An 11,696-nucleotide genomic window follows, 5' to 3' on the forward strand; every position below is an offset into this window, starting at 1 on the left:
ATAATATCAAAACAAATTTTATAAAAACGTAGAAATTTCGCTCATATATTTCATTGTTTGTTTTAAGATGCGAAATGAACTAAATATCGGCGTGTTGATTTAATTGTTGGCTTGCCTAACGGCTGCATTTGGCGTCATCACGGCCTATGGTGGGAAATGGGCCGTGACATGTACGAAAGATTGATAACAGATAAGGATTTTATTCGGGTTTGTGATGGAGTTTCAAAAATTCTCCTATAAGAAATATTAGAAAAAGGGGAGTTATTACTTCATTCGGTCGAGCTTGGAGATAGTAAAACAATTATTCAGCATCCAATTAATCAACATAACCTTAAAGGCAGAATTAATGCCGCCATGCTGAGCCACGTGAGGAATGTCTTATATTTCGTCATCATGGAACAAATTTCCAGGCTGTAAATTAGACATCTTTTATAATTTGACTATAGATACTAACTTGTGCTCCAACACCTTGTTGGGCTGAAATTTTGAGATTGTGATTCACTTTGTTGTGAATTCCCCATGAACGCCATGCTGGGGAGCGTCTTATATTTCGTTATCAAGGAAGCTATTTCCAAGTTACGTTGTTACATTAGATCGCCACAGAGGGAACATAGTTCTAGGGGAATCTGATCTAAGAAGACATTTCATATTCGGAAAAGTCAAGTTTACTAGTCTGGTCTCATCTCCCTTGGACAACCCTCTGATCATAACGTAACGTTCTCCTCTGATATGCAGTACACTATCTGTGAAGCTCATGGAGGAGATGCCACTTGTGTGAACGGTGTGGAAAAGATGTAAAAGTTTAAGTTGAATTATGCACAACTTTACCATGTACCAATGGAGTAGGAAGTGTGCTTGCTGAAAGAAAGAGCTCTAGTCTATTTGTCCCCAACTGCAGGTACAAATTGCCTAAGGGGTTTGAATTAGTATTAGGACGTTGAGGAAGAGTATGCGGAACATGAGGATGAGAGTGAGACTACTGAGGAACATAGAGCTGTTTTCCCCCACTTTTAACAACACTGTAACGTGCTTCAAAAGATTGCTTGGTAGTACCTTTGTACATGTATGTTTATCATATATTTATATATGTTCAAGGAATTTTTTTTCTTGGGCAGGTAATGATTAACAGAGAATACTTTTTCTTGCATACTCTTTTTAACAGGCAATGCTACGCTTTCGTCCTTAGCTCTTGCATACTTAATGTTGAAGATGAAGAGCAGAGTTTTGATGACGGACAGTTTTAAGGAAATACAGAGTTTGCGTGTATAGCAAGCGGACTTGTCACAATGGAGAAAGCTATAGAGCATTGCTTAAACCAGATTTTTCAGATACGTAAACTTTCAGATAGGACAGCCAAATAAACAAAGGATTCACTGCCCTTCAATCTGATGGTTTGTCATTTACACCTAACAGAAAAGCTTTCACTGCAAGTGTCAAAATGTTAACCCAAGCATCACAAAGAATTTGTAAAGTTAAAGTGTTCAAAATATTTTACCGAATTAAAAATTCAGAAAATTATCAAAAAATACATCTAAGAAAATACAGCGATGCTATCAAACTAGTGCAGAGAAGAGATTTTCAACAAACAACTTGAACAAAGCTCGTTACACTCGAAAGAGACTATAAACAATGGCCTATTGATGTCCTTGATTATGTGGAGGCGGCCCCGGTGGCAATGGCGGAGGCATTCCAGATTGAAGACCGAAGTTTGACTGCATGTGCATTCCAGGTGTGTTTGGATTTCCAGATTGCTGTAAAGAGAAAAAAGAAAAAGAAAAGAAATGACATGTAACTGGAGAATTCATCAAATCAACAGCCCAAAAAGCAAACTTTAAAGTTTCCAAAGTTGAAACATATACTTCACATAAGAGTCAGTTAAAACATACGCAGCTAAGAGACAGAATAAATTATCCCACAGATCAAGTACTAACAAGTTGTACCAAGAAAAAAGAGAGAAATTATGCAGGATAGAAGCTCATCAAAGTACAAATTAGTCCTCCTTAGGTTTCAACATTGCACATGCACAATAGGATACATTCCTTCGATATCATTATCTTTCTTGGCGTTTGAGCAGTGTATCAGGAGATAGGATGAGAAAAACAAGCAAAGAAACAGCTGGTTTGAAGAGAAAAATGGGCAGACCTCTAGTTTCAGGTTTCAGTATGGACAATCTTATGAATTCAGTTCTAGCAGTAAGAGCGAAATTATTTAAAGTGTCGTTAGCCACTTGGCTTCCCCCATAAATACATTCTACAGGAAGAAGTCTTTTCACTTTACAGGATAGTTTGTGCAGGCAATATATATTTATTCATAATCAAGAAATCCCAAAGGGCCAGCTGGCGCAAGGCCGAAACTTGGTGCACAGTGGACCCTCCTCTCTACCCTTCTTCACTTAAATATCAGGCTTTTGTTCGTGGCATGGTCCGAGCCCGTGATACTAATCATACAGCACGCGCTGCACTCCTACTACTAGCCCGAAGCACTGGGCAGTTTGAATAGGCACCTCACTAATAACCTTCTCCCTCCCAGTTTTAGATGACAAAGATGGTCATGCGAAAGCCACAATGGTTTACACATTATCTGGTCAGAAGGTCTTAAACCAGACAGCCACTCCAAATGGTAGTTAAGTCTCCCCATCTACGAATATAACATCGCCTACCCCAAATCCTCTCCACTGCCCAGGTTCACCCCCTATAAATAGAAGAAACAAATCAAAACTGTATCTACCAGATTAAATTAATTGAGTAAAACCCGTAGAAAAGTAGGGCAATCCACATTCATGCTCACAAAATGACCTTGGAAAAACATTTTAGAAGGTAAAATAATTTCAATAAGAATAGTACCAGAGGTAGTGAAAAGCAAAAAAGATGGTGCAAGAAGCATGATTACATCAGTAGCTCATACAATCCATTAAGTCAAAGACGAGCTAATTCATTATTCATCCACCCAACTATCTCACACCAGAAGTATAAAAATGCCCTTATAAAAATATACAGTTCCTTAAATATGTGTATTTAAAACTCTCAAGCTTCTCCCTCTATGCATAACTATCCCAGTTTTGGCACAAAATTGAATAATTCCCAGCACCTACTTAAAAAATACATTTAACATTCCCAGCAATCGATCACAACTACAAGGAGAGCAAAATAACTATGAGAAGATGTTATCGTCAGCAAATTCAGTCAAACCCATTCTTATTACTCCATTATGTGCCGCTTACAAACCCACATGCAGCGGCGGATCCAGGATTCTGAGCAAGGGGTTCAAGATTTTAAAGAAGTGTCAGCAGAATATTTCGTCAAATGATTTCATCAAAAAAAAAAAAAAAACTAAACGTAAACTACACTACTGTTAAAAAATTAAACTAAAAATATGTTGGATCAAAACTAATACGGAAGTACGTTGTTTTGAAGTAATCCTTTTCAAAAAGAAAAAAGTAAAATGCATTTTAAGGAATATAAAGCAAAAAACAAAAAAGAAGATCATAATATAATAAACAAAAAATGAACTAAAGATGATTGCAGATATAACTTATAAATAAATAATCCTAATTAATTAAAAGTATTAAAACAGTATACTTGATGTGGAGGATGTTTGGATACAAACTTTCAACCAAAGCATAACAAAGCGCTAACTAATTTTTCCTATTACTAATACATATAAACACACAAAAAGAAAACTATATGGGTTGCTATTGGGTTGTGTCAAGGGAATTCAACATATAATATATACGCATAAAATAAAATTTATGTTTGACCTTAATTTTTTTTACAATAGCCAGGTTAAAACCTACAGGAGTTACTGTGTGTTTAAGTTGACCTAATTTTATTAACACAGGAAGAATGAACGGATGTGGCGGACACTAACTAAAATCCCGTGCAAAATAGTATAAAGAAAAATTCCTGCACTGTGTGGGAATCGAACATGCGACCTTATAGAAAACTTGAATCCCCTTGACCACTGAGCTAATATTTTGGCTTGTGTCAACGAGATGCAACATATATTATATAGCCAGGAAACAAATTTAACCTCATATATACAGTATAATTTTTCGGCAAAGGGGGTTCGGACGAACCCCCTTCCGCTCGCCTAGATCCACCCACGCCGACGGGTATAGATACCTAACTTTTTTTCCGGCAAAGAATATTTCGTATCACCCAAAAATCCTCCCACTTTTGATATGCTGGGCATCATAGTATTGTTACAAGTACCAGCACTAAATCATCTCCAAACACGACATCACTCACTTACTCTCATTAGGGTTAGTTGTCTTATTCTCACTGGAATTACTTGTCTTCACACCCAGCAGCCACCTTCCCGTTTGGACATAAGAAATTTTTCCCTTTTTTCCAAAAGATTTTCACTTTTTTTCGAAATCAGCATTTGTTCATAAAATTTTCAAATTTCACTTGAAAATGCATTTTGGAAATTTTCGAAAATTTGAAAACTCCAAAAAGTAATTTTCCAAAATTTTCACTCAAATTACTCACAAAACTTCAAAAACAACTCAAAGTTATATTCATGTCCAAACACAACTCTAAATTTCAAATACCATTTTCACTTGAAAATTTTTTTCGCCCTGTTTTGGAATTTTACAATTCTTATGTCCAAACGCCCACTTAGTCCTTTTTATAGAAGAAGATTTAAGCTGCAGTTCCCTAGCATAAGTTGAAGTTGCAGTCTAGAATTCTTGTTCTGAGAATAGCTTAGATAAGTACAGACAACAACAACCACCACAACAACCCAGTAAAATCCCACCAGTGGGGCAAAGTTCAGACAACAATTGCTAATAATAATTCTTAGACTGTAAATATCTCTTAAATCCAGCTATCGACTACCCAACTTAATTCAACAATAAATAGGAAACCTAGGTAATAAATAGCTAACGATTAACTATAGGTTTGATACATCTAACTGAAACCAAGAATCCAAAATCAAAAAGGGGATCCTGACAGAATAAAAATGAATAAGGTGCTAAAAGTTTAGAGCCTTTGCACTCTTAGGTCTGTTAAAGTAATTTACATGCCACTCACCTGATAAGGATTATGTCCAGGCATGAGTGGCATTTGTCCAGCTTGTTGCCTGTTGAAGCCTCGTCCTGGTGGAAACATCTGATTACCTCCTGGGTTTTGAGGGCCTTGCATGTTTGGTAGTCCATTTGGCATTCCACCTGGAGGAACATTGCCCTGTGGTCCAGATCCAGAAGGCATGCCCACAAAATGACCTTGAGGCATTGGAGGAACCATCTGATTCATGTTACCTTGTATCCCCTGAAAATAAGAAGACAGCCAATCAATGATGCTGAAATGACCTCTTGATCCTCTCGATGTATTTCCTTCAACCAAATGCACTTCACATCAATCAATCAAATATATGCCACAATTCCAAAGTAGTCAGAGTTGCTACCAATTCTGCTCTATTCAAGAAGAGACGAAGATGCTAGTGAAATTTGATCCATGCAAGTTGAAAAGTGATAACCGTCTCGTGTAAAAGCTTTAGCAGTTAGAAATATGACGCATGTATTAATGTATCTTATGTCATTAAACCTTGCCCTCACACGTGCAACCCTGAATTTCTCCCCTTGTCAAGCACATGAAAATATTTTGTAGATCGATGGCGGGAAGACTTGAAGACCCTCTGCCTTCTCTAATACCGCATTGAACTATGTGAACTGTCTGATTTAAAAGTTTAAACTCTCGCATAGGGACACTTTAACTAATTTATTTTTTATCTGCAACAGGTGCAAAAAAAAAAAAAATTGTAACCATTTGGCTACAACTCGCATCTCAATACAAATGCATGACTAACGCCTCGGAAAATACTATGGCCTTAACCTAGAATATTAGTAAACTATAGCTGGAATCCTATAAAAAGATAATCTCTGTTGCATAACACTAATTTTTTAATATCGAAGTTTTATAAGCACTTTGCACAAAATGAATCTGGAAAATCTACACAAACTATTGATTTCTCTTTATTTACCGTGTGACCTATTGGTCACGGGTTCGAGCCGTGGAAGTAGCCACTAATGCTTGCATTAGGGTAAAATGTACACTGTCGACATCACACCCCTAGGGGTGCGACCCTTTCCCCACCCTGCGGGAATGCCGGATGCTTTGTGCACCAGGCTGATTTGGAAAATCTACAGAGAAGAAGAGGCTTCTTCCACTAAAAAAAAAAAAAAAACGAAAAGGGGGGNNNATCATCTAAATCCGGTTGGGTTTCATCTACATCCTCATTTTCCTCATCATTTTCTAAGATAGTTTGATTAGGATAAAGAGCATTCATAACTTCTTCATTTAATGTTCACCTTGTGCAACATTATGGCAAAATTCACTATCGGAAAATTGAAAACAAGGGTTATCACTATCAAGAATAATAGGAGCAGCAGGACGGGTAATAGGTCTGGGTTGGGGAGCCGGGGGAAGGGTAGTAGGTTGGAGACTACTTTCACCAATTTTAGCTTTTCCCTTACCACCAAATATTTTTTTCAAAGAAAATGCCATATTAATTACAATTATGCAAACTAAACACACAAAAATATATTCTTAAAAGTTAAGAGTTGGAGCGAGTTTACCGAACAATTTCTTGAAAATTGAAAATCGTTGAAGACTTGAAGACTTGAATACTTCAATTCACCAACTTCACAATTTTTCACGAAATTGCAATAATAAAATAAGCAATTATAGAAGAGAAATTAGATATAGATTGAGAGAGATTGAGATAGATTGATGAATTCGTGAGTAAAAATGAAAGAATGAGGGGGTATTTATAGTTGAGAATTGGGGAAAAGTATAATTATATAAAGTTTGGGGTTAAAATAAAGTTTGGGGGCCAAATGACTATTTTTTAAAGTTCCAAACGGTTGAAAATTAAAGGCCAACGGCTAGATTTTAAAATCTGACCGTTGGCCATTTTTTTTTAAAAAAATTTTTTTTTTTAAAAAAATAGCCGTTGGAGCCCGTTAGGACCGTTAGGCCCGGTTGAACCGGACCAGGACCGCCTGCCGGTCCCGGGCTTAGCGGTCCCGGTCTCGTGGGCCTCGTGTACAAGACCGGCCCGTCACGGGCTTCCTACCCATTTAGGGACCGGCCCACCAGGACCGGCCTGCCGGGACCGTTTAGCCCGTTAGGACCGCGGTCCCGGTCCGGTCCCGGTCCCAGACCGGCCCACCAAACAGCCTTACTTGCTACCCACCGAGGCTTTGAATTTCAACGTATTAGTTAATATTTAAATTTAAAAACTAGTTGGGCATAATTGTAGGTGGTTTGAAGTGAGAAAGTGAAATGTATTTGAGAAAAGACGACATAGGAGGAAGAAAGCAGCCAAGGAAGGAAGAAGGAAGAAGTTATTTCAGCACTATTGAACTCTTACACGATAATGGAGCAGCAAACCAAAACGCTAACCAAAGCATTAATCAAGAACTCGAGCAACCCCAAGCTGGCATGGCAACTCTTCAAACGCACTCTCTCTACTCCAAATCCTCCCCTCTATTCAATCCCTCCCCTAACCCGTATCCTCCTCCATTCCCAAATGCTTTCCGAAATCCACACTCTTCACTCTTTCCTCCTTTCTCTATCCCCTCAAATCTCCCTTCCTTCTCAATACACCCTCGTCAAGCTCGTAGCAACTTACGGATATATTCACGATGCCATTTCTCTCTTCAAATCTACTCGCTCTCACTTACCTCATCAACAACCACCCCATGTATCACTCTACAATTTGCTTATGCACAAGTCTTTGAAATTTGATTGTCCGAATTTCTTGTCTTGGTTGTATAAAGATATGATTTTTGCTTGCGTTTCGCCTGTTACTTATACTTTTAACCTTCTCATTGAAGGGTTGTGTAATTCGAATCGTTTGGGAGATGCCCGCCACCTGTTTGATGTTATGCGCGACAAAGGGTGTCAGCCTAATGAGTTTAGTTTTGGGATTTTGATTCGCGGTTATTGTGAATTTGGGCTTCCTTTAGAAGGTTTGAAACTTCTGGATATGATGAAAATGATGGGCGTTTGTCCTAACGTGATAATATACAATACTTTGATTGCCAGTTTCTGCAAGAAAGGTGATGTTGATGAGGCTGAGAGGTTGGTCGAGAGGATGAGGGAGGATGGGCTTGTTCCTGATGTTGTTACCTTCAATTCTAGAATTTCAGCTCTTTGTAACTCAGGGAAGATTCTTGAGGCTTCCAGAATTTTCAGGGATATGCAAATAGATGAGGTATTCGACTTGCCAAGGCCGAATGTTGTAACTTTTAATTTGATGTTGCAGGGGTTTTGTGAGAGAGGGATGCTTGAAGATGCGAGGGCACTGGCTGAGTCTATGAAGAAAGATGGTATTTTCTTCAATGTGCAGAGCTACAATATCTGGTTGTGTGGGTTGGTGAAGAATAAAAAGATGTTGGAGGCTCAATCAGTGCTGAAAGAGATGTCGGAGAATGGAGTAGCTCCCACAATATATTCTTATAACATTGTGATTGATGGCCTCTGCAAAAATGGGATGCTTGGTGATGCCAAAATGCTGATGAGCTTAATGGTAAGTGATGGTAAATTTCCAGATACAGTTACTTATAGCACTCTACTCCATGGCTACTGCATGAAAAGTAAAGTGACTGAGGCAAAGAATATTCTGCATGAGATGATGAAGAGAGGCTGCATTCCAAATACGTACACTTGTAATACTCTGCTTCATAGCATGTGGAAAGAAGGGAAAATATCAGAGGCGCAGCAGTTACTGCAGAAGATGAATGAGAGAGGTTATGGCCTGGATATCGTGAGTTGCAACATAGTCATTCATGGTCTCTGCCGAACCGGAGAAGTGGACAAAGCTGTCGAGATTGTGAGTCAAATGTGGAGCCACGGAAGTGCTGCGCTTGGTGATCTTGGAAAGTCGTTTATGAGCTTGGTGAATGAAGATGATCATGGGAGGAAATGCCTGCCCGACTTGATCACCTATTCAACCATAATTAGTAGTTTATTCAGAGAAGGGAAGCTTGATGAAGCTAAGAAGAAGTTTCTTGAGATGATGGGAAAGAAGTTGTACCCTGATTCAATTATTTATAATACTATTTTACATCATCTGTGTAAAAGAGGAAAGGTATCATCTGCATTTCAGGTTCTAAAGGACATGGAGAAGAAAGGTTGTAACAAGAGCTTACGAACTTATAATTCTTTGATACTCGGATTGGGGAACAAAAATCAAATATTCGAAATGTGTGGCCTGATGGATGAAATGAGAGAAAAAGGGATTTCTCCAAATGTTTACACGTACAATATCATGACTAGCTGTCTATGCAAATCTGGGAGAACTGAAGAAGCAATTTCTCTTTTAAATGAAATGTTACAGAAAGGAATAATTCCTAATCTGCATATCTTTGAGTTGCTTATTACATCATATTGCAGGAGTGGTGAGTTCAGACCTGCTCAGGAGGTATTTGATATAGCCTTGAGCATATGTGGTCACAAGGAAGCACTCTACGCACTGATGTTCAATGAATATCTTGCTGGAGGTGAAATCTTGGAAGCTAAGCAATTACTGGAAACTGCATTAGATCAACGCTTTGATCTAGGAAGCTTCCTTTACAAAGATCTTATTGACAAGCTGTCAAAGGAGGAGAATTTAGAAGGTGCTCATGATATTCTCACCAGGATGATGGACATAGGATATGCGTTTAATCCTGCATCATTCATGCCAGTCATTGACGGTTTACGTAAATTGGGTAATAAGCAGGAGGCAGATGAACTAGCGGAGAGGATGCTGGAGATGGTTTCAGAAGGTAAGGTGGGTAACAAAGCTTACCAAAACTATAGGGAGTTAAATCGTGTGAAGCGAAGCAAATATGGTGGAGATGGTTGGCAGGCAATTGTGCACAGGTAAGGAGTTTAAGTTTTCATCTGCTTTATCTTTGTTTTCCTTTTATTCAGGTGGTCCTCTATTATTTGAGAAACTTACTCTTTCCTCCCCCCAAAAGTGAATACGTTGAGTTTTCTAGGTTGCCCCCTTTACCTGGGATCATTTGTTTCACTAGATATCTAGTCTGGCTCTACGAGATAATTACATAGTTATTAGGTTGTGGAACTTCCGAGTCTATGAGAAACCATGTCATATGTCAATTTATTTAAAGGAAAAAGTGGAGTCTTGTGGAAGAAGAAAAGGAAAAGGAAAAGGGCCAAACTTCTGGTTAATAGGGTCGTCAAATATGAATTAGTGCAACCTGTACAGTCTTAACTTGGTAAGATCAAGCCAAGTTTAGACACTCTCATTCTCATGGATCGTTTCTTCACTCTCATGTTTTGTCCTTTTCCACTATTTTCCCATAAAGTGATAATTTATTGATTGCGGAGAAGCCCTGGTATACCAGCGGTATAGAAAAAGCGGAGAACCTACAAGAGAATATGGTTCTCTAAAAAATCATATCTTTTCCATTATTACGCCGTACCTTGACTAAATTGTCAGTGGATAGATTATTCTTTTTTTGTTTCTGTTTGTTTCATGAAATCTTCTTGACAATCTGTCCTGTTTTGACAGAGACGATGGAAGTACAGCAGCCTTGAAAAATTTGAAGCGGGTGCAGAAAGGATGGGGTCAAGGAAGTGTATCAAGTCTCCGAACTCCCAAAAATGAAATTCTGGATGACTAGTAATTAAGCTGCTAGTAATTAAATGTTCCTTTCTTCATGGTCAAGGGTGGAGGTAGAAGGAGAGCTACGGGTTTGGCCAAACTCACTAGCTTTAGTACAAATCCTGTATTTGTGTGAAGGAATTTACATGTACAAAGATTAAATTCAGAACCCAGTTACTAAAGCATGACGTCACTATTCTAGAATTTGAAACCCATAAAGTTCAAATCCTAGCTCTGCCTTTGTTCATGGTCATGGACTGCGAGTTTCGAGGGGATTGGTAGCAAACCGTGGTTCCCTTGAAAACTTAAAATGGAAAATGCAGTCAGTTCAACGAAGCATATCTAGTTTCCAAGTCATGAAATGATTATTGGGGCTGACAAGGATGCTGACCTCATAAACGAATGGAGCCCTGTGCCCAATACAGAGAACGAATCACTATCTGCAGTTTATACAGGTTCTCATTGTCACTTTTTTCCTACTGCTCCATGCACTGATCTGGCCTTAATATCATACCTTTGGACCTATTTTAGTTTCATTTTTATTTCTTTGTTTTATCTTTTTTTCTTTTATCAACTAAAGATCCAGAGATATTTTGATAGAAAATGCATACATAAAATTTAAAGCTTTGAGTTCTTTTACCATGTAGCTAATATTGAAAGAACTCAAAAATTTATGTGTTCTTCAAGTTTGACTGACCAGTTTATTAATGAAGCACTAAAAGCATCTCTCCAGATTACCTTCATACCCAGATTGATTTTCTCCCCTGCATATTTGATTTCTTCAATATTCTATTTGATCCCTTTGTGCTCCACATCACATTCAAGATTCTTTTGCGTACTCCTCTCTCTCTCTCTCTGCCACTTATTTACATGTTCTTTTTTTTTTTTTAAATCTCTAACAGATGAAGCTGCTGCAGTATCGAAAACCCCAGTTCGGGTCTGTAAGGCCGAGCCCACATAACCGCGGAACATTGATCTCCTGATGACTGGATCAACATGTTTGTGCTGGTCCATTGTAAGTTTTCAGTTACTTCCTGCATAATTACGATTATGAAGCTACTTTACTTGATCTCCCC

At 38.3% G+C, this 11,696-nt stretch overlaps 2 protein-coding genes across 3 annotated transcripts in view; one reads left to right on the forward strand and one right to left on the reverse strand.

Annotated features, from left to right (window-relative positions):
- Positions 1–1,347: 1,347 nt before the first annotated feature.
- Positions 1,348–11,696, reverse strand: part of LOC109208089 (flowering time control protein FY) — a 24,153-nt gene continuing 13,804 nt past the window's right edge. The window contains exons 18-19 of one of the 2 annotated variants that reach the window (XM_019371112.1): positions 5,034–5,270; positions 1,348–1,751 (exon numbers count right to left, since the gene is read on the reverse strand). In XM_019371112.1, coding sequence (XP_019226657.1) covers positions 1,635–1,751; positions 5,034–5,270 — 354 coding nt within the window. In that variant the 3' untranslated portion in view covers positions 1,348–1,634. The remainder of the gene's footprint in view (positions 1,752–5,033; positions 5,271–11,696) is intronic. The other variant, XM_019371113.1, reaches the window with a different exon arrangement.
- On the forward strand, positions 7,282–11,650 carry LOC109208088 (pentatricopeptide repeat-containing protein At2g17140). Its single transcript, XM_019371111.1, has 3 exons — positions 7,282–9,872; positions 10,528–11,075; positions 11,523–11,650. The coding sequence occupies exons 1-2, from the start codon at positions 7,381–7,383 to the stop codon at positions 10,637–10,639; spliced, it is 2,604 nt and encodes an 867-aa protein (XP_019226656.1). The 5' UTR covers positions 7,282–7,380; the 3' UTR covers positions 10,640–11,075; positions 11,523–11,650.

The sequence above is a fragment of the Nicotiana attenuata genome, unplaced genomic scaffold, assembly GCF_001879085.1.
Source record: "Nicotiana attenuata strain UT unplaced genomic scaffold, NIATTr2, whole genome shotgun sequence".
Lineage (NCBI taxonomy): Eukaryota > Viridiplantae > Streptophyta > Magnoliopsida > Solanales > Solanaceae > Nicotiana > Nicotiana attenuata.